Here is a 22,162-nt window from a genome sequence, read left to right on the forward strand (position 1 = left end):
TTTCTTTCTTTCTTTCTTTCTTTCTTTCTTTCTTTCTTTCTTCCTTCCTTCCTTCCTTCCTTCCTTCCTTCCTTCCTTCCTTTCTTTCTTTCTTTCTAATTCATGACAGAGCACATGCACACACACATGGGAGGGTGAGGGGCGAGTACCCTCTACAGGGTCTGATCATGCCACCAGCTCCTTCCTTTGCCCTCCAGCCCATTGGATCCTGGGCATTCATGCACATGCCCAGCATGTTTCCAGCTACCTAGGACAAGGATTTAAACTGTAGTGTGGGATCCAGCTTCTCTTGGGCAGCACATTACTATGCCATAGACCTGGCCGGTGAAGTACTAAATCTTTTAGAGAAACGTTCTATGAAATTGTGTATGCTGCTTCAACTATGCTGTTCACCATTGTAAACCCCTTTGAAGTTCATTCACTTAAAAATGGGCTGAGAGAGGCCTGTAAGGAAAAGATTCCGCCACTCTTTATTCATCCTCTGTATAAGACAAGAGTGTTAAGGAAATCGAAAGGAAGATAAAATGGAGCATCCTTATTATGCCTTGGGGATGAAGCAGTAACACAGCTGAACCCACATGGGAAAGGTCCTGAGTTCACATTCCAGAACTTCCCTCCGCATGCTGGAAACCATGATCTGGGCCTACTGGGACTGGAAGTGGATTGCAGCATTGGGACCCTGTCAGGAGTACCCCTCCACCTCTCTCTCTCAATAAGCAAACTTCACAAGGGGACTGATTAAAAAAATAAATAAAATACATAAATAACAAGATTTTAAGAAGTAGTTTCATTTTTCACAGGTAGTTAAGTGAATTTGGAAAGGACACGAAACAAAATGGGGGGGAAAACACAGCACAAAACAGTAAAAAATTATTTATAGTTATATATAAATATACATACAGATTAAAAAGCTCTAATGTGTTTATAATATTATCTCCAGTTAAGAAAATATAAATTATCCTTATTTTTGCTGCATGCTTTCTAGTTTTCCTAAATAAACTTTTTTTTCTTTAGATGTATTTATTTTGTTTTATTTGTTGTTATTTGACCAGAGAGAGAGAGAAAGAGAAAGTGTGAAAGCAAACCGCCAGGTCCAAGACTCAAACTGTGGTCGGCCATGTGGGAGCACCTTAACCACCATTACACCTGCCAGCATCAAAATAAACCTTTTTTTTTTTTGCCATAGGGCATGTGCACTCACTGTGGGGAGTGGTGATGGCCACATCACAGTCCCTTTTCCTTCATTCTTCTCTTGAGACGATGAGCAAGTATATACACGCACCGAGTGTGATTCCCAAGCTGCCAGGTCTAGAGCTTAAACCACAGTCAGCCACTGGGGAGCCCCAACTGCCATTCACCCTCTTGGCCCAATAAACATGTATCTTATAGTCAGAAAAGAAGTTAGTAAAATATAGTATGTAAAAAATACAACATAGATTTGTAAGGCAATGTAAAGTTCAAGAGAATGGATCAGTGGAGGAAGTAATCCCTTCTGAACTGTAGTGAGTACCCTTAAGGGGCCTAGAGAAGCAGTTAAATTTAGAAGGTGAAATAGGGGGACCAATAGATAGTGTAATGGTTATGTCACTGGTCTTCCACATAGGTATCTATGGCTCGAGTCCTGGACCTGGTGACTTAAAACTCATGTAGGGCTCATATGTGTGTGTGCCTAAAATCCCAAGAGAAGAGTGGAGGAAAAGGGGTTACAACATGACCATCTCCTGTCTCATGTGCGGGGGGAGGATTTCTCACTTTCTGTCTTTCTGTCTCTCTCTCCCTGGTGCCTGCACACACCTTATAGCAAAAATCTCTTTTTTTTTTTTTTTTAATTTAAGGGAAAGGTAGGAATAAGGGCATTCTTCCTAGATGGAACTGTCTGAGAAAAACACACACAAAGTGGAAATGTTGAATTCTGTTAATTCTATTAAGAGAAGTGAAGTTGTTTTTTAGTCAATATAGTGAGAGAGAAAATTTAAAAGTTCAGTTGAGAAAGTCCTTGAATACTAGGCCTAGCTTTTATCAAGCCAATTAGGAAATATTGAAGGTTTTTTAGCAGGACAATAACATGATTAAAACCCTTTTTCAAAAATTCTTCTGGAAGGCCGTAGGTTGGAGGCAGGAAAAACAACCATAAGTGAACTATAAATTTGTATATACACATACCTCAGAGATATTGCACATTTGATTCTAGACTCCTACAATATAGCAAATGTTACAGTAGAGGAAATCATGTGTTTTTTTCCCAATCCACATAAAAGTTATGTTTATACTATGCTGTAGTCTATTAAATGTACAGTAGCATTTTATCTAGAACAATAATGTACATACTTTAATTTTATTTATTCTTGTTATTTTTTCTTAATGGTTCTTGCCTTAGGGTGCATGCACTCACCAGAGAGAGAGACAGAAGGAAAATGAGAAATCACCCCCAGGGGCATAGCCACACTATTAATCCCTTCTCCCCACCCTCTTCTGGAGATCTTGGGCACACATGCACACATCTCCAGCGTGAGTTTCAAGCAACATAACCACTATGCCATCTGCTGGCCCACATACCTTAATCTTAAAATACTGCAGGTTGGCTATAGAGGTGCACAGATAGCACCACCACTTGGGAGTCAGGGTTCAGTTCCCAGGCCAATCTAAACACTGGGCATTGTGATGCATGCCTGTAACACTAGCTAATGAGGAGTCTGGGACAGGAGAATCACCGTGGTTAAGATCCTGTCCTATCTTTTTTAAAAAAACACTTTTCTGAATTTTCCTTTTATATTGTTGTTGTTATATTTAAGTTTGTACTGCTACTTTTTAATTAAAAATGTAAATTAACCAAAATTTTTAGTCACTGTTCAAGGATATGTATTTTTGGACAACCAGATTTATATTCAGATGTATGTCAGCTTACCAGGAAATTGGTCATATATTGAACATTATTAGCCATTCTGCAGCCGTGTGGGCGTGCTGACCTTAAAATGGGAAAAGGCCACAGTATGATCATCAGATCATCCAGTTACTCCACTGACGCCTGCTTAGCAACATCTTGTGTAGAATTAAGCTGAATACTAGAATCCCAAAGGACATAGTTATCCCTCTGTATTCTCAGTGGAGATATTTTATCAACAGAAGATTTTAAAACAACTAGCCTCTTTTTTCGTGAGTGGCAGCAGGATAAGATTCTGTGGTCGAGCCCCTAGAATTAACTTAGATTACTGTTAATTCACAGTAAGCAAAAGATAAGTAAATAAATTTGACCTGCTTTGTCAGGTCAACAGAGAACCACATGACCTATTTCCTTGATCATGCTAGTATGAATATATCTCTTACAATTCTGGATACCATCCACAAATTCAATAAAGAAAAAAATCCAAACATTGAAGTGGTAGTTAAAGCATCTTTTTTTTTATTTTAGCTTTTCTGATGACCATTTTACTCATCAGCTTTGCTTTCTCCTTTTCTGGCTTCTAGGCAGTAGTAATGTTGGGGACACACTCCCCACTGGGCAGCTGTCCAACATCCCATGGCGCCGGGCAGGGGTAAAGTACACAAATAACGAAGCCTATTTTGATGTCGTTGAAGAAATAGATGCAATTATAGATAAATCAGGTAATGATGTGCATATACCCTTCTTTGGGGAACAAATACATAAGCTGACACAAACTGAGTAGAAAATTGAGATCCGTTAGCAGTATGGTTTCCGCCAAAATGTGTTTGTTTCATAATGACTTACAAGTCTGTTTATTTTGCCCAGCAATTACATATAATCTTCACAAACACTGGGTGAGATCTGTCAAACATGATTCTTTAAGCCAGTTATTACCCTGTATACCTTTTATTTTTGCTATGTATTCATTTTAATATTTATTGTATCTTTTATATGCCATACTTTGTTTTTTAAGAATTATTCATTTAACTTTATTTAAAATAGTCAATTATTTATTTATTTTTATTTTTATTTTTTTTTTATTTTATTTGACCAGAGAGAGAAGATGAGAAAGTAAGCCACCAGGTCCAGGACTCGAACCATTGTCGGCCATATGGGAGTGTCCAGCACCTTAACCACCACACCACCTGCTGGTCCCCTATATACCATGCTTTTTCTATTACTATACATGTATTACATCTAGTAAAAGCACCCTTCTGATTTTGATTTTAGAGTTTTACGCCATAGAGTACATGCCCCATCTGAGAGAGAGACAGAGACAGTGAGAAATCACCACCTGGGGGGATGGCCACACTGCAATCCATTCTCCTCCCGGGATCTTGGGCATGCACTTGGTGTAATTCTGAAGCACCAGGTTCAGGACTCAAACTGCAGTGAGCCATCTGCCGGCCCCTCTGATTATATTTTTAACCAGACAAAACAATGATAACTCTGTTAAAATGGTACTTTCATAATTTTGTTATTAAAAAATCTCTGTTCTTACATTTTATATAGAAGGGAACTGGGGCTTAGGGAGATTAAAAGCTCAAGGTCACAAATCTAATTGATCTGTGAGGATGACTTACAATGAATTATAGCCAGTACATTTTCTTCAATGAGTGCTCTTTATAACATAACATCTTACAGAATAAAAGATCATGGCTCCTATTTCTTTAAAGTTAATAAGTAACTTAGTCAACTTCACAAGAAATGTGACTCATTTAAAAATAGTAATGAAAATATTTTAAGCTCATATCCAGTAGTCTTATAAACTTGACAGGAAAGTAAAGGAGACAGGTTTGATTTCCTCAGGATTATCATATTCCATCCAGGGTTAAGTACAGGCCATAGCACTCAGTGAAGAAGCTGTCTGAACTGGTGTAATGGATCCTTTGTACACTGACCTGTTAATAGAAGTGCAAAGCTTCAGTAAGTCTTGGCATCCAGGGGGTATCTCCATTTCTTCAGAAACAGTGATAGCACCAATAAAGACTCACATTTCATTGATATTTTCACTCTTTATTTCTTTCTTTAGGATCTACAGTCTTTGCAGAAATTCAGGGGGTCATTGATGCTTGCATTAAGCTATCTGGAATGCCTGATCTCTCTCTCTCTTTCATGGTAAGTTTTATTTTCCTGTTTTATAACCCCTTGCATACCTCATACATATAAAGTACTAAATAAAATGATAACTATCTTACATTGCAAAGGTTAATCTCAGAAATATTCCTAGCACAACTTTCCAAGACAGTAGCTTACATGATGAGCATGGCCTTTATGGAAAGTCTGAGGAAAGGTCTTTGTCTAAGAAGCTAGCAGTGACTTTAAAATGACTAGTTTATTTCTGTAAATCTCCAGTGTCCTTTTTTTTTTTTTTTTTTTCTATTTTGCCAGTGGGCACATGCACTTGCTGGAGAGTGAAAGCACTCCCCAACGGAGATTGCCATGCTCTAATGCCTTCTCCATTTCTCCCTCTTCTCAGGATTTTGGGCATGCATGCACATGTACCCAGCATATTTAAGCCATTGGTTCCAGGACTCAAACCATGTAGTCTCCCATTGGGATCCAGCTGTCTTAATCACTATGCCATAGGCTAGCCCTCCAGTGTCTTTTTTTGTTTTTTTAATTTGTCAAAGAGTATGTGAGCTTTCAAGAAATCAGGGGAGGGGACCAGCAGTTAGTGTAATGGCTATGTTGCTGGTCCCATGTAGTCGACCCTGGTTTGAGTCCCGGGCCCGGTGTCTTAAAACGCCGGGCACGTGTGCATGCATGCCCAAGATCCTGAGAGGAGAATGGAGGAGAAGGGATTGTGGCATGGCCATCCCCCCTGGGGGGTGATTTCTCGCTTTCTGTCTCTCTGTCTCTCTCTGTCTGGCGAGCGCACGCACCCTATTGAAAAAACCTCTCTTTAAAAAAAAAAAAAAAATCAGGGGAAGAGTGAGAAAGCACTCCCCCCATAAAGGATGGTCATGCTGTAATCCCTTTCCCTCCACTTATTTCTCCTTGGGATTTGGTCCACACATGCCTGACATGTTTTTTAAGCCACCAAGTTTGAGACTTGAACTACAAAGTCAACCATGTGAGATCCGGCCACTTAACCACTATGCCATGCCTAGCCTACTGTCATTTTTATTGAATAGTTATTTGCTTTGCTGACATAAAAGGACATTAGTCTTGTATTATTTAGACTCAGCATGACCACTGCTAAGAATGGAACTGAGTTCTGCTGCTGTCTTTTTCAACAATTTTATTCTGACATTAAGCTCTTTGAAACTCAGTTTTTTCCTCTATGAAATGGAAATAAAGCCACTAGCCTTTTTTCCCTCTTAGAGTTATTGAAATTAGAGTGAAATAATACATATAAAGTATTTGGAAACTTCAAAGCATTATAAACTAAGATTGTGTTGTGTTAATATGGTCATAATAAACTTACGTAACTGCTTCATCCTTAGGGAGCATATTAATTTCTTGTAATGTCTGAACAGAGTTGCCATATTCACGATGCTCAATGGCTACCGCTGTCTTCTGTCTTCTTGGCAGAACCCAAGGCTTCTGGATGATGTCAGCTTCCATCCTTGCATCCGGTTCAAGCGTTGGGAATCTGAAAGAGTTCTGTCGTTTATTCCTCCAGATGGAAATTTCCGACTCATATCGTACCGTGTCAGCTCACAAAAGTATGTTGATACAGCAGCCAGAATCTGCCATCATATATTAGTGTGCTGCATAGAACCTTTCCGTATTTCATTCTGACCGTTGGGTGTTTGAATTTATCATTGCTCATTTAAGCTACGGCTCAAAAAAAGACCCAGTGAACTTGTGAAAACATGTGCCTAAAATAATCAGTGTACTTCGAATCTAAGAGTAGTAAATGAGACTATAGTAAAATCTTCAGCTGAGATCAAGCATTTTGGATCATGCATAGCCTATGGCACCTGATCTGGTGCCATAATTTTACCATGGTCTGTCAACTTTGTGTCTAACAGTAGGCAGACCTACCTGTAGATCCCTGGAACACTCCCCAGCTTACCGAATCTGAGTCACTTTTTTTTGTGCATTGAATTTTAAAGAAACAATTTAGCATTGTGGGTTATAATTAGCCCTTCCCTCAAAAATATCAAAAGGCAGTGAGTGGGCAAACATCAGGACAGGACTCAAAAGCAGAGGAACTGTTTCTTAAATCTTATCACATAGGAATTCTTTTAGTTTGTGTAATTTTAGATTATCTTTGAATTCATCATTTCTTTAAACTAGGGCTATTTGTCCCAGTAAACATCAGGTTTGTCTTGATCTATATACTTGTCACATGAAATTGTACAATTCCTAGCACAGTGGTAAAGACATGATACTCAATTCCCCTTGTGCAGTTGTCAAATCTGCAATTCTAGAGATATATAGCCCTATTTTGGAGTTAGAAGTAGAGGGGGATACTCTGGACTGAGGTTTTTAGGCCACCTCTGGAGCTGTCCTATACCAGTAATTGTGTATGTGCTTTTATGTCTGTCTTGTCTTTTTTCAGTTTAGTGGCAATACCAGTATATGTGAAACATAGTATCAGCTTTAAGGAAAACAGTTCTTGTGGGAGATTTGATATAACAATTGGACCAAAGCAAAACATGGGGAAAACTATTGAAGGAATCACAGTGACAGTTCACATGCCAAAAGTCGTGCTGAATATGAACCTGACTCCAACACAAGGCAGCTATACATTCGATCCAGTCACCAAGGTACAGCCACTTCAAATCGAGAGTGAGCAAGTGTTTCTGCAATCTCTTTTGTGATTTGGTGGGCAGGGACAGAAGGAAGGGTATAGCATCTTGTTTAAAATTCCTATTAAAACCTGTAGAGTCTACTGTGCTGTGCTTCTGCCACCAACTAGAGAGGGAATCCTGTGTCTGCTACTGAGTAAATGAACAGAAAAGCGAGACTCATTCTGGCCTTTCAGTGGTGCCTTTATTCATCCACTGATATTCTAGATTCCCTCAGCTATCTAAGAAAATATTGCTCTACTCTATTATTTATTAATTTTTCTATGGAAATTGATCAGGACTCCCTTTTTTTTCCCCACTTTTAATTTAAAACATCATTTCATACTCTTCCACAGAGGGTTTTGGCTAGGAAAGCTGCTTCTTTGCCCTACTTAAATATTCCTCTACCTAAGGATTTTCAAAGAAACTACAAAAGATCTCTATCAGCGTTCTGGTTTGGTAGAAAAGTACGATTGTTGTCCTTTATTTTTTAATTATCAGAGGGTGGATGCATTCACTAGAGAGAGGGAGACTGAGAGAGAAAAAGCACCCCCCTGTGGGCAAGCATGCACATTGCACCTGGCGTGTTTTCAGGTTGCCATGGACTAGGATTCACACCATGGTCATCCACATAGGCTCTGGCTCCTTTTAACCTTGAGGCTACGAGGCTATCCGTAAAATATAGCTTACAACAGCATAGTCAGTGAGCTGCCTAATAAATGAAAAGGCATGGTTTTGAAAAAAGCCATAGAGTGTTAAAATCCTCTGACCTAGTCGTGAGGATTCAAAGAACCTACACAGAGACCACACAGGGCTAAGAAATGGGATCTCCAGGTCCCTGCCCATCTCCCTAGCTTCAGTGATTCATTTTCTCATCTATTATAGAGCTTCCACACGAAAGATTTCATTTGAGCAAAAGGTTCCATAGCTAAAAATTGTAAAATACCAACTTAAGTCAATTCTCACTTTACAAAAATATACAAGCTCAGACAAAAATCACTGGAGGTAGTATAGGGGAAAGAACATGTAAATCAAATTGCCCTAGGTTTAAATCTCAACCTTGCCTCTACCTAGCTGTATAACTTGAATAAATCATTTGATCTCTCTCAGCATTCATTTCCTCATTTGCAAATAAAAAACAAAATCTATTTCACAAGCTTCTATGAGATAACATGAATAGTGCTAAGCACAGTGCTATATCAAAAGTAAATGCTCAGCGAATGTTGATTCTCCACCCTTCTCCCCATTCAAAAAGTCACACAGTTAATTAGTGGTAAACTGAGTATAGATCCTAGGTATCTTGCTTCTGGAACACTGCACTTCATTTATTATGGAAGTTTATGGTGTTTTGAGACTGTCTCTGGGACTAGCAGTTGGCATAATGGCTATGTCGCTGGACTTCCATGTATTTGACTGTGGTTCGAGTCCTAGACTCAGTGGCTTAAACTCATCCCAGGCGCATGTGCATCCGTGCCCAAGATCCCAAGAGGAGAATGGAGAAGGGATTGTGGCATGGCCATCCCCCCTGGGGAGTGATTTCTCGCTTTCTGTCTGTCTGTCTTGTCTTTCTGGTTGGTGAGCACACGCCCCCTATAACAACCCCCCCCCAAAAAAAAAAGACTTTGTCTTTAACATACAGTTCAAATTGATTTTGATTTTATGTCTTTTTAAGATACTAACATGGGATGTGGGAAAAATTACTCCACAAAAGCTCCCAAGTCTTAAAGGACTGGTAAATTTACAATCTGGAGCACCTAAGCCAGAAGAGAATCCAAGTCTCAACATTCAGTTCAAGATCCAGCAGCTTGCTATTTCAGGTAAGGATAAGCCTGATTTGTGTTTAAGGTTTCCTGAGTGGTGCTTTACTACTAGAACCTTCTAAGAGTGACAAACACTCCCTCTCTAAAAAGAGCAATAGCTCCGATTTACTTTTTATGCTATGCTATAGGACCAACCTCTCAAGCATCAATTATTTTGAAGAGCACCTTATTCCATACAGCTTCCCCTCACCCCTACCAGCACTAAAGATGGAATCATTCATATTCACACAAAATAAATTTATACATAACAGGTATTTCCTGTTCCGTGGGAACCTGTTAACTAAACCATAGTGCAATAATTTGGGAATGGCAGGGGGGATATGCTTCCAAATGATGGAAAAGATACCAGTTAATGTCAGAGTTACTGTGTAATGCTTATTGTGAAATATTTTATGAGTTGCTGAGACCAAAATGATAATTTATTCCTTTCATCTTTTTTGACACAGGCTTAAAAGTAAACCGCTTGGATATGTATGGGGAGAAATACAAGCCATTTAAAGGAGTCAAATATGTCACGAAAGCTGGAAAGTTCCAAGTGAGGACATGAGAAGAGGCCAAAATTCCTCAAGATCAGTTTGTTTCCCTAGTGTCATTACAATTTATGATTATTAGGTACCAAGTGGGTGGGAAATCAGATTCTAGTTAAAGCATTTGTGTCGAGCTACACACCACTAACAGAGTTGCTTAGTAATCAATGTAGGGTTCTTAAGGAGCTTTAAGCTAAGGAAACTTTTCCAATGACTTAGCTTATTTTGTATCTTTTCACTTAAGATTTTCAAAGTGATTTATTCCATAGGGGTACCAGCTGAATGCTGCACATTTTGACAGTAAAAACAATAGGCCACAGTGATAACCTCTCTCCTAAAACGAGTCAACTGGTCTCATCCAGCAGGAACTGTTTCAGTCTGTAATGAGATGTATCAGGTGCAGCAAATATTATACCTTCTGATCTTAGCCAATCCAAATCAGTATCTGTTCCAACAGAGGAAATTCCCCCCACCCCAAGAAGTTTACAAAACAACTGCCTCTTCAAGTGTTTGCCTTATTCAGCTTTTCACTTGTGCCATTAAGCAAGCACTGTAGCAAAAGCCACTTCCACATGGCCCTGGCCAGGAGCTCTGTTGCTCCACGCTCCATTCTCATTGCACTTGGTATTGTATTTTTTTATAAATAAGATTTTTACATAAAGCTCAGATTTTGATTTACAGGGACCTTGCTGCAGTAAATACCATCTCAAGTTTGTGCCACTGGTTTAGCTGTTAGCACAGTAAAAATCATTTGTTTCAAAGGGGCAAATGCTTTAAGGTGATAAAAGGGAACACTACTTCTGCTTTTAGAAAGTTATTGCAAGCACAAGCATTTGCGCTTTTAAGCAAATTAAAGTAGTAAAATAGGTAACTTAGTGAAGCCTTTGTTATCTTCCAGTTTTATAAAGCTTATCCACCACCATTAAATCATAGCCCAAATGCCTCAGCAAAAAGGAGGAAAATGTGCCTGCCTCACTATCATCAGGCTTCTTTTAATTCTTTTGCTATTTTCCTTAAAGAGTTGGATTTGCCTGCATTCCTTAGGGAAGAGAATTCCCTTTTCATATAATGCTTCCTAATGCGATAGTCATAGACTCATGGACTCCTTCTTTAAACTGCTGTCCCTAGAGTACTTAAATGTCTTTAGTATACTAACAAAGTACAAGGAAGAACATTATATTGAGTCAGAAACAAAATCCTCAGTATCATAGATGATAAAATACTGATCATCATGGTTAGAAATTCAGTCTACAGTTTTATCATCTCACTCAACTTAATTGGCTTGGTAGTCTAGTCCTGGCCCAGTTATTTTGCCACGTTAGACTTGGAGAAATGGAGAGAGACTGAAAGTCAAAATTGTTGATTCTTCATGTTTCCTTTTTATTCATGCTACTGGTTTTCTTTTCCTTGTGATCCCATTCTTCTTGCATTCTTATTTATAACTTTTCTTTTTATCATGCTAAGGATAGCCCTTACATTCATCCCATTTATGCTGTTAATGGCTAGTGATTGGTGCTGGTACAGGGAGCCCAGTATAGACCAGCGTTCTTACCTTTGCCGGCCTAGGGCACCCAGCTGCCTTTCATCCATTAAGAAGAGCCATTTTTTGCAACTTAAAAATATCTAGAATAACCATTCTCAGTTTGGCAGCTGAACTCAAAATGTTGCCAGATATTTATTCCTTTTCCATGATGTTGGTTACCCAATTCAATTGCTTTGGTTTTCTAATGTCTTACTCTTTAGAATTCTTACCTCAAAAGAACAATCAGAACATTTGCTTGTCTTTCTGCAAATCCCTAATCTCTACCCCTGCTCATACCTGGACATCCAGTTTTCCTCCTATGCTATCTTTTCTTATATCCAAACAGAATGTATGCCAGGAGTCCCTTGCCTCTATCAATTTCTGCTAAAATATCCAAGCAGGCTGTTTTCTCTTACAATTAAATTATTATATAAATTAATTTGATTGAATCCAATAAATCCTTCCTCTAGCTCTGGATATACTGTCAATAAAAGATGAAAACAAGTTGATTTTTTTTTTTTTGTAGTTTTACTGTTGATTAACCATTCTCAGATGGGTAGTTGCAGCTGGTTGTCAGAGCATGATCAGATTTTCCTCTGTATCACTGTGTCTTAGTTGCTACAAAATACTTCTAAGGACTTCTACTCTAACCTCATTGTGTTAACAACCATTCTTTCTTTAGGCCTCACCCTTGTGGCCACAGACAAGAGACAAAATAAGATCATCAAAGCTAGCTTCCCTACCACCACTTGCCAATAACAAAGATCCATGAATACTTAATAGTAGAATATTTTTCAAGCACAGAGTTCCAGCTCATCCCAGAATACCTTTTCTTAACTTTTTTAATGGTAGCACACACACACATATTCAAGAGAGAAAAGTACCCTTAACAGATCATGCTGTGATTTCTTCCAGCCCTCCAGGTTCCTCAGGATTGTAGATGTCTATCCATACACCTGGAATGTTTTTAGGCCAGCCCAAGAATTTGAACCCATGGTCTGCATATGGGCTTCAGCCTTGCAAGGGCACTTGCATTACTGCTGCACCAGTGGCTGAGCCTCCTTTTTTTCTAAATTCTTAAGGGAGCATGTCCCATGAACAAATGAAGTAGATGCTTATTTTCTGCTTGGGGGAGTCATTATTTTATTAAATGGATTGTTTCCTTAAATAATGCTATATAAGAACCCTTGGAAGACGCTGGTCTTAGGCCAATGGCATGGTGGTTAAGGCAGCTGGATCTCATATGGCCAATTGCGAGTCCTAGACCTGGCAGCTTAAAACATGTCAGGTGTGGGTATGTGTGTGCATGTCTAAAATCCTGAGGAGAATGGAAGAAAAGAGATTGCAATGTGGCCATCATTGCCCCTAGGGGTGCTTTCTCACTTTCCTTTCCCTTGCTCTCCGGTGAGTGCTCAAACACAATAGCACCAAAATAAAAAGGTGGCGGGGGAGATGCTGGTCCTGTCCCTACTGGTAACTGATTTGAGAAAACAGGTAACTATTGGGTCATCGGAAAAGTCATGATATATTTTTCTTTGTTTTTCCATACAAAATGCATTATGTCTTTTTCTAATGACCCAATATACTGTAGTGAGAAGACAGTACAAGTGAATATATGTTTAATTGCAAAAATAAGTCAGGTTTCAAGACCGCTGAGCTAATTCAATAGCCTTGGACATTTCCCTTTAACTCAAGCAGGCTGGGATCTACTTCTGTGGTCAGCAGCTTTCCTAGGGCAAATCAGTATAAATGCAGTTAGGAACATCAAATAGCATCAGATTTAGAAAAAGCATGCAAATATATTCATGTCCCAACTCTACTCTTCTTTTTTTTTTTTAATTTGGTGTCCTGGGCTTCCTGATTCAGACCTGGATACTATTTTTCTTATTTTTTTAAAGAATTATTCTACTTTACTTTTTTATTTTAATTTGACCAGAGAGAGAGAGGGAGGGGGAGGGAGAGAAAGTAAGCCACCAGATCTGGGACTCAAACCGCAGTCAGCTATGTGGGAGTCCAGCGCCCTTAACCACTGTGCCACCTGCCGGTCCCAATCCCAACTCTACTCCTAAAATTTGTTCATATCCTAAGCAAGAAGAAAAGTATTTTTCCAAAACCTCTGCTTCATAGCATTGATGGATCCCTGACAACCGTGCTATTCTATACTGGGCTTTGGAATATAAAAATGGACCTGTGGTACTCCTGCACATTGAGTAACTTCAGCTTTTACAAATAGCTTGAATCTTCTTAAGATGAAGACAGACTACTTCACCAGGGGTGATCCACATCATCTGGCTCTCAGACGACTGTTAATCTTTGTCATTTCCACTCCAGTATATGATCCCAAAAGTTGTCCTGTCACACAGATCCTTGTTAAGTAAATATACTATTGTTGTAGATTCTACTTCTTCCAATAAACATTTGGATTAAATAAAAATCTTTATAGATCCCGAGGATTAGTTTTATTGGCTATTCTTCAAAAAGAGAAAACTGAACTAAGATACCCCACATTTATACAAATGCATTTTATTGTTTTAAACAGAACAAAGAAGAGGCAGAAAATAGTTGCATATAACAAATCATAGCTTATAAATGTAGTTTTTTAGTGGTGACATCTCTAATCATCGTTCAGGGACTTTTTTTTTTTAATTTGCTTGTTTCTTCATGGACATTCGAGAAAAGCACATCTGGCGTAAAGTGTAAACCAGTGGCTCAAAACACTGGAAGGACTTGGAGAGCAAACATGACTTTTCTTATTTTCTCTAAATAATCTTGAGTAAAACAGAAGGTGATCTTTGGCATAGATTCATCTTTAAAGGCATTAATATTGCATTTAAATCAAGTTAAGCAACTATACAAATATGCTGAGGGCCTTGAAAATAATTTTCATCAGTTAAAAGGAAATAGAGAAAGCTTGAGTGTACAGGACCAACTTAAGACAAGTTTTACACATTCAGTGGGATCTAATACACACTGGAGGTGGGGAGGCAGGACATTCAGGCAAGGGTTCTCACTATACTCATCTGAGAAATATGGTTTCATGTGCTGGTTAATGCTCAAACAGCAGTGATTAAGTGCATAAAAGAGAAAATTGCCTTTTGTCACTTTGCCTAATAGTAAACTTCATATGATAATAAGTAGATATTAATATTACACCCATTACTCTCTTGAACAATCGTACTTAAGAGAAATAAAAGGGACTCAGTTGTAGCTGGATTGAAGGAAGGTAGGAATTACGGCGTAGTATTTCCCACTGATTCATCCCCAGCAGCACCAGAATTCTAATCTGGAAAAACCACTCTCTCTTAGGGAGTATCCTTCAGATAGGATTTCTCTTCCATTAAACATCTCATAGGGCAAGCAATAATTCTTAGGAATGAATTTAAAAATTTTTTTTCAAAATACAGATAACTAAATATCTTTAAAATCTTATTTAGAAAGGGTGTTAGGGAAGACTACAAAGCCAGGATAGGAGACATGGTTTGGTTTAAAAAATTAAATGCAGCATTTCAGCTCAGAACAATTAAGAACTAAGAATGAATGATAAGGCCTCAGCACAAACCTGCAGGCAGTGACAAAGCTTGGGGTACCTGGGAGTGGCCCCACTGAGAGGACAGACAGGGCCACACCCTGGCTACTCTGCCTCTCCAGTGGCAGAGAGCACCAGGACACACAATGTGTGCGGGGAAGGGTGTCTACCTTGGCAGGCCGAGGCAGGATGGGGATGGCAAGTTTTCCTAGGACAGACATTACTCAGAGGCATGGTAAAGTCAGAATTATGTAACTGTGATTTCCTCTTAACAGTGAAATTTGGTTTTATACTCTGGGAAAATAGAAGGATTAAACTGGGGAAGGGCAGGACATGAATCCAGGACCCATATGCTGAGGCTCTCCAAGGCCACATACCCCTGCAACAGCAAGGCTAATTCTGAAAAGGACCCAGATAGCAGTCCAGAGAAGGCAGGTGGGGAAGCCCAAAGCAGTTTTTGGAAGCACAGTGATTTCCTTCTTAACTGACTTGCCTGGGCCCTGGATCTTGGAAGCTTGGAGAAGAGAATCAGGGCCAAGGAAAGGGAAACAGTGAAGGAAATGTTCCCTAGGGAACACGGGGAGTGCAGGGGATCTGGCTAGTGTTCATTCTTGAATTCTGAGCTTATGTGAAGTCCATGGGCTAGAAACCCAGTCCACTTATTGGGATACATGTGCACGAGTATAACTGTTAGAGAATACAGGCTTTATACGGAGACACATTTCAAAGTGTCATGACAAAAGAATAAATGTTTTCTAATGTGAAGAGGCCTCCATTCCTTTCTGATGTGAGGCCAGGATGTGGCTTTCATTCTCCAGCAACTCTGGGTGGCTCCTGGGACTCATCATTTCCTTCTGTTTTGTAGGGGCTTCTGTGCCTGCCAGGTTCAGCTAAGTGCCTACTGGTACCAGGGAGTCTTTCTAACCCAGCGCAGTGTAAATCCAGCATCTGTTCGAATTTTGATTGAAGCAGCTTCTGCTTCTCGCACAGTCTCCTTCACAGACTGCATGAGGTTCTGGGCGTTGTGAACCAGCATTTCTGTGGCCTACAAAAAAAGAGGATCTCTCCGTTACTCAGAGTCCCAGACACAACCCTGCCTCCAAAATAGGTTAGGCCAGGAACGGACTATACTTGCACCTCACATCCCCTTATATTTGCTCACATCACTGGTGGCTTAGCTGGATCTCACCAAAAAGAACCCAAAACTGGACTGACCATTACTGATTCTGTACTGTGCTTCCAGAGGGCCTATAGCATGCACTCTTTTTTGGTCTTCAAACATGATCTTCTCTAAGGACTTAGCTGTTCCCTCTACATGGAATGCTCTTCAGGGTGTCCCATGGCTCCTCTCCCACCTCCAGATCTTTTCCATCTTTGCTCCTGTTTGGTTAAATCACAAACCATCTCCCAAACTCTCAGCATTCTTCATCCTTTAGTTCTTTCTTTATTTTCTCCATAGAACCCATCATCACTAACTGATACACTATATATTTTACCTAAGCTATCTATCTGTTCATTTATTGTCTCCAGTAAAATTTAAGTTCCATGGGGCAGAGATTTTTGTGAGTTTTGTTTACTGTGTTACCCCTGTGTGTACTACAGTACCTGGCATTTCATAAACATTTAATGGATTAAAAAAAAAAAAAAGAACAAACCAACCAAGTAACCAACCACCTTATAAATCCATAAAAATCTAAATTAAGTTAATCTTTCAACACCAAACTAGACCTGAGATCACACTGGTACTCAACCTGAGTCAGGAAACTTAGCAACTGATTATCCCTAGAATTCTTAACTATTTTCAAGTCATTGATTACTTGAGGATTTAACAAAGGCCATAGATTAGTCCCAGAAAAAAAACGCAAACGCAAAAAATTTGTTCATGCAATTTCTGAGGATTCAGAGGTTCTAAATGGTGTAGCTATGAACTAGAAGTCTTCATCAGGTCATTTTTTCATCTTGGTCGACAAAGTAACTTACCCCCAGAGAGGTTTGGAGACTTACCAACCAAACTCATACAACAGTCAGGGTGAGCACTTCTGTCTTGTAGGCCTGTGTTTTTCTATTCTCCCAATCAGTTTCTACCTTTTTCTTATTAGAATATTTACGGAACACATGTAGATATTCCCAAGATACATTTTTTTAATTGGTTAATTGATTAACTATGAGTTAATTAGGCCTCAAGCTCTGAGTCTTATCCTTCCTGGCTTTTCTTTTCCCTTGCCTTTCTTTGGGCAAAAGATCACATGACAGCAGACCAGTCTAGTGCCCAAACCCCACTTAGAATATATGGGAGTTAGTGGTGCAGTTTCCACAGTTTGGGAAAAGACAGGGTCAGGGTAAGATCTTAGAAAGAATATGGTAGTAGAAGCAATAGTAATGGCACCAATAGGGGTAGTGTCCCTTTTTCCTCTAATGTGCCCCTAGCTATCATTTCAATCTCAGCACTGGCGTAACCACCTCCTGTCCCTCCTGTCCCTCCTGTCCCTGAGAAGCCTGTACTACTCATCTTCCCTGAGGCCTCATCACCCAGAGAGCTGGAAAACAGACTTTCTCTCTAGTCGAAAGACAGCGGGAATGAACAGGCACTGGAGTCCTGTAGAGCCAAACCTATTCCAGGGGAAAACAACTGAGAAGAATCCTAACTGCCACTGATTCACAGTGTTACTTCAGACACAACCACCCTACACTTCAGTAAAATGACAAAAGTTGCACAAGAGCATTATTTCTAATTCCAGATTTTTGAGGCATAATAACCTCCTAGAGCCTAAGAGCTTGACCCACATACTTAATATTTTAATCAGAGGTAAAATGTCTCCAAGCCTGAATTAAACTGCTGCAAAATGGGACAGAAGCTGTTGGCAAAATCATAAAAGCAGCAAGACACATACCTGCTCAGACTCCTCGTCACTGATGTTGGTCCGACCCAGCATGGTGGCTTTCACTGTGGACAGGATTTTGAGCTGGGTACTTATGGTTGGGATTCGCTCACAAACCTAAAGAAAAAGTTGAAGTTGGTATGTTTCCGTGTATGCTTTGCCTGCAAGCTCTTTGAGGGCAAGACATGTATCTCCCTTTGTATTCCCAGTGGCTAGCCCACGAAACGTATTCAATAAATTAGCAAGAAAATTCTACCTGCATTCTTCCTAAGATAAGTACAGCCCCTTTGTCCAGAAGTGGAGGCATTTAAATCCTTTCATTTGACAAAAATAAACCTTCCTGAATCTGTGTTTTCAAAATGCACGTGTGTATTTCTCTTCTCTGCTATTTCTTCCCCCGTCCATGTACTGTTTCCTCCCCTACTCACCCAGTGTTCTCACTTCTGCTTTTCTCCCTTTCACATCCCTCCCTTTCCCTCACTGTCTCTATCTCTGTCTCTCTCCCCCTCTTCTCTCTCTCTCTCTCTCTCTCTCACACACACGGTCTCTTTTCCCAAGTACCTGTAAGAGGTTGGTTCTAATCCGCTTATCTGTGCACTGTTTGGCAACCTCCTTAGCCAGTCGAGTCACTTCATCTGAGGCCTTGGCGATGTCCTTGGCACACTGAATGAGTGCCCGCTTCGTACCACTGCCCCCTCTTACCAGCCGAGACATCTCGGCCATCAGCAGAGCCATGCGCTTGGCTGCTGCAATGATGTCATTTCCCTAGAGAGGAGCAAAGATACAGCATGAGCTCTGCCCACACTCGGGCCAGGTGAGGAAGGAAGTAGAAGCACAGAGAGGAGGAGGGAGCCTGCTGTAGCAGCCAGCCTCTGGAAGAGTGAGAAGAGGATAAAAAGACCATTCCTGATATAGGTTCACTCTCTCTCTCTCTCTCTCTCTCCCCCTCTTCTCTCTCTCTCTCTCTCTCTCTCTCTCTCTCTCTCTCTCTCTCACACACACACACACGGCCTCTTTTCCCAAGTACCTGTAAGAGGTTGGTTCTAATCCGCTTATCTGTGCACTGTTTGGCAACCTCCTTAGCCAGTCGAGTCACTTCATCTGAGGCCTTGGCGATGTCCTTGGCACACTGAATGAGTGCCCGCTTCGTACCACTGCCCCCTCTTACCAGCCGAGACATCTCGGCCATCAGCAGAGCCATGCGCTTGGCTGCTGCAATGATGTCATTTCCCTAGAGAGGAGCAAAGATACAGCATGAGCTCTGCCCACACTCTGGCCAGGTGAGGAAGGAAGTAGAAGCACAGAGAGGAGGAGGGAGCCTGCTGTAGCAGCCAGCCTCTGGAAGAGTGAGAAGAGGATAAAAAGACCATTCCTGATATAGGTTGCACTGAAAAAAGAGACAAGAGTGAGCCAGGGCACTTGCCCCAGCACAGAAGAGAAAAGGGGAAGAAAAAGAGATACATCTCCTGACTAAGAAATATGACGACCTGGAAATTAGTCTGAAAGGACATATGTGCCCTAGGCACAGCACCGAGCAAGCACTTCAGCATCTCCAGGTTAAACATATCAAATAAATGGGAAAAGGTCAAGGAATTAGTTAAACAAGACATTTTCATTTCTATAGGGAGAAAGCAGTAGAGCTGGCCCAAGGAGGAAAATACAGAGGAGCTAAATCATCCTCTTCATTCTTACCCTTGTTGCAAATAGCAGCCAAGGACTCTCACTTCTCAACTAGAATTTAAAACCCAAGTAACTATTCTCAGCCTGGGTGAGAAAAAAAGACATTTTCTCATCTAGACTGCTCCAATCCTCCCTTTACTGCCTCATTTTTCCTGTCAGCCTGAAAAAAAAATAAAGGTATTTTTTCACATGTAAAATCAAGAATCAATTCTTCAGTCCCCGCAACTAAGTAAGGCCTCCAATTAAAGAAGCCTTTGGCCAAGAGCATGCCATAGAAGGCATTGGGAAAATAAAAATCATGAGTTAGATTGTAAGTAGAAGTTCTACAACTAATAGCAGTTAATCTGAGATTTGGTGTTTTTCTTCACTAAAACCCTCATGGATCATAATAAAGATATATACAAGTAATTTATTTTATGCCCTCAAAAGGCTTATCTTTTGGCTGATAAGAACCCAAAATAATAGCACCTGCCATGTTCGAAAGTACCTAAAAGGCCAAGCCCTACTCATTTTTCCCCTCATGCTTTTGGGATTCTGTACAAAGCAGTGAGGCATACGCAAACCATGTCACTGCAGGGTGCTCTGTGAGAGACCGCCACAGGCACCATGAAGTGGCTGATCATTTATGCTGGAAAGTGTGTAACATCTCAGGCAGTAATTAGGGCTGGAAAGAACACACACAGGTATGGGAAGACATCATGAGGCAAGGGGTGTATTAGATAAGGCCCTCTGGGACCACTTCCAGAGCGGACCTACGATCATTTTGGGATTTCATGACCTTGGTTAGAAGAGAGCACAGTGCCAGAGTTAGTAATTACCCATCACTCTTCAAACTCTTGCAGCATGCCACCTTTGAAGGGAAAAAAGTGATTACCCCCATTCTCCTACTCCCCAAACTAGCTAGGGTTCACTCCCCAATGCCAAAGCTCTATTGCTGTCTGTCCTGCATCCTCATCCTCTCCCTCAGAGACACCTGGAAAAGCAGTCATGAGACTCCCTTCTTCGTGGGCTCCTATCAAGGCCAGCATCTGCCACATAGCCAAGTGCAGGGCAGCAAGCAGTCCTCCCCAGAGATTCTGCCATATTAAGCTGTTTCTCACCCTGATCAACTGCCTGAGCCATAAGTGAGAGGTCAGTGGCATGCAGGCAAAGCCCAGTGGTCTGGTCAGGTGACCTCTTAATGGTCCACAATGGTTCCTGACCTGGAAGTCATTGAGAGGCATCCATGGCTTCCCAAGAGGTTTAAAGTCCCAACAAATGCTATAAGGTCACTAAGAAAAGGAATCCTTTTAAAAAGGAACCCCATCTTTCTTTATCCTCCAGTCATAAATGCCATCCAATTAATATGGCATTAGCAGACCTGTCATACTTGTGAAGCCAGTCCTAACCGCAAGGTGCAAAGAGATGCCCACCCTGCTCAGACTCACAGAACCCGCACAGATCATGAGTGATGCAATGTGTCAAGGCTGCACATGGCGGGATGCATTTGGAGCAGCCCCCAACTAGGGGTGCAGATCAGTACCTTACTAGACCACTTGGTAGCTTCCCGATGCAAGGACTGAGCCGCGGCCAGAATGGGTTGGTTGACCGGCTGATTGGATGGCATTAACAGCAGCTCAGGTTCGTAATCGTCTTCCATGTCAGGGGGGAGAGGGAACCCAACAGCATCGGCCGCATCTGCCTCAGCTACACCACCTATACCCACCTCAGCGGCTGGGATACCCGGCTTTGTCGATGGCGGGAAGGACGAGAAATGGGATAGTGTTAGTAAGCACAGTAGGACTTGGGACAGTGAGCTTCGGCTGGTTTAGTAACCAAAGCTTGCCTAAGATGTGAAAGAAAATGGCATACTCTCCAGGAGCCAGATGTACCAACTTCCACAGAAGGGAGACTCTCAGCATCCAACACCACTCAGCCCAAGCTACCTTTGTGGTGAGTAAGGAAAAGGGACTCGCTCTGATGGCACAGGGTTTCCTAAGAAATATTTACACCAAAAAAAAAGAGGCATTTATTTGTTATACATTTACTACCAAAGTTCATCTTGACAGGAGTAATTCTCGTCAGAATATTTTTAAGGAGACAAACAACTAAACAATAGTAGCTATTCCTTAGAAGAAGTCCAGAGGAAAACATAAATGCAGCCACACAAATTGCTTTGAACAGAACAAGGTGAATGCCTGCTGGATCATACAGTCACTATTATACATGGTCTTGGGAAACAGGAACTGACATTGGTCAGTTTTACAGCTGTCACAGTATTTCCTTCATGAATTAAAAGTCTCAGAGGGTTCAGGTGGTGGCACAGTGGCAATGCAAGAGGACCCATATGGGTAAGGTCCTGGGTTTGTGTCCAGGGACCTCCCTGAGCTCATTGGGCACTTGCACACATGCCCATGATCCAGGCCAGGTGAGATGGAGTGGATCACAGAGTGAAGATCCTGTTGGGGCTACCTGTCTGCCTGCCTGCCTGTATGTCTGCCTGCCTGTCTGTCTGTCTCTCCCATGGCAGAAATAAACAAGCTTTTAAGGGTTGGGGGGGGGGG

At 40.9% G+C, this 22,162-nt stretch overlaps 2 protein-coding genes across 3 annotated transcripts in view; one reads left to right on the forward strand and one right to left on the reverse strand.

Moving 5' to 3' along the window:
* Positions 1-12,038, forward strand: part of AP3M1 (adaptor related protein complex 3 subunit mu 1) — a 15,689-nt gene extending 3,651 nt beyond the window's left edge. The window contains exons 3-8 of the mRNA XM_006170030.2: positions 3,466-3,603; positions 4,956-5,041; positions 6,461-6,594; positions 7,437-7,644; positions 9,338-9,482; positions 9,932-12,038. Of these exons, the coding sequence (XP_006170092.1) occupies positions 3,466-3,603; positions 4,956-5,041; positions 6,461-6,594; positions 7,437-7,644; positions 9,338-9,482; positions 9,932-10,032 (812 nt within the window). The 3' untranslated portion in view covers positions 10,033-12,038. The remainder of the gene's footprint in view (positions 1-3,465; positions 3,604-4,955; positions 5,042-6,460; positions 6,595-7,436; positions 7,645-9,337; positions 9,483-9,931) is intronic.
* A 1,989-nt stretch (positions 12,039-14,027) lies between these two features.
* VCL (vinculin) overlaps positions 14,028-22,162 on the reverse strand; it is a 134,243-nt gene continuing 126,108 nt past the window's right edge. Inside the window, exons 19-22 of one of the 2 annotated variants that reach the window (XM_006170032.3) lie at positions 21,142-21,345; positions 18,967-19,170; positions 17,952-18,056; positions 14,028-16,105 (exon numbers count right to left, since the gene is read on the reverse strand). In XM_006170032.3, the coding sequence (XP_006170094.1) occupies positions 15,959-16,105; positions 17,952-18,056; positions 18,967-19,170; positions 21,142-21,345 (660 nt within the window). In that variant the 3' untranslated portion in view covers positions 14,028-15,958. The remainder of the gene's footprint in view (positions 16,106-17,951; positions 18,057-18,966; positions 19,171-21,141; positions 21,346-22,162) is intronic. The other variant, XM_006170034.3, reaches the window with a different exon arrangement.

The sequence above is a fragment of the Tupaia chinensis genome, unplaced genomic scaffold, assembly GCF_000334495.1.
Source record: "Tupaia chinensis unplaced genomic scaffold, TupChi_1.0 Scaffold148012_1, whole genome shotgun sequence".
Lineage (NCBI taxonomy): Eukaryota > Metazoa > Chordata > Mammalia > Scandentia > Tupaiidae > Tupaia > Tupaia belangeri.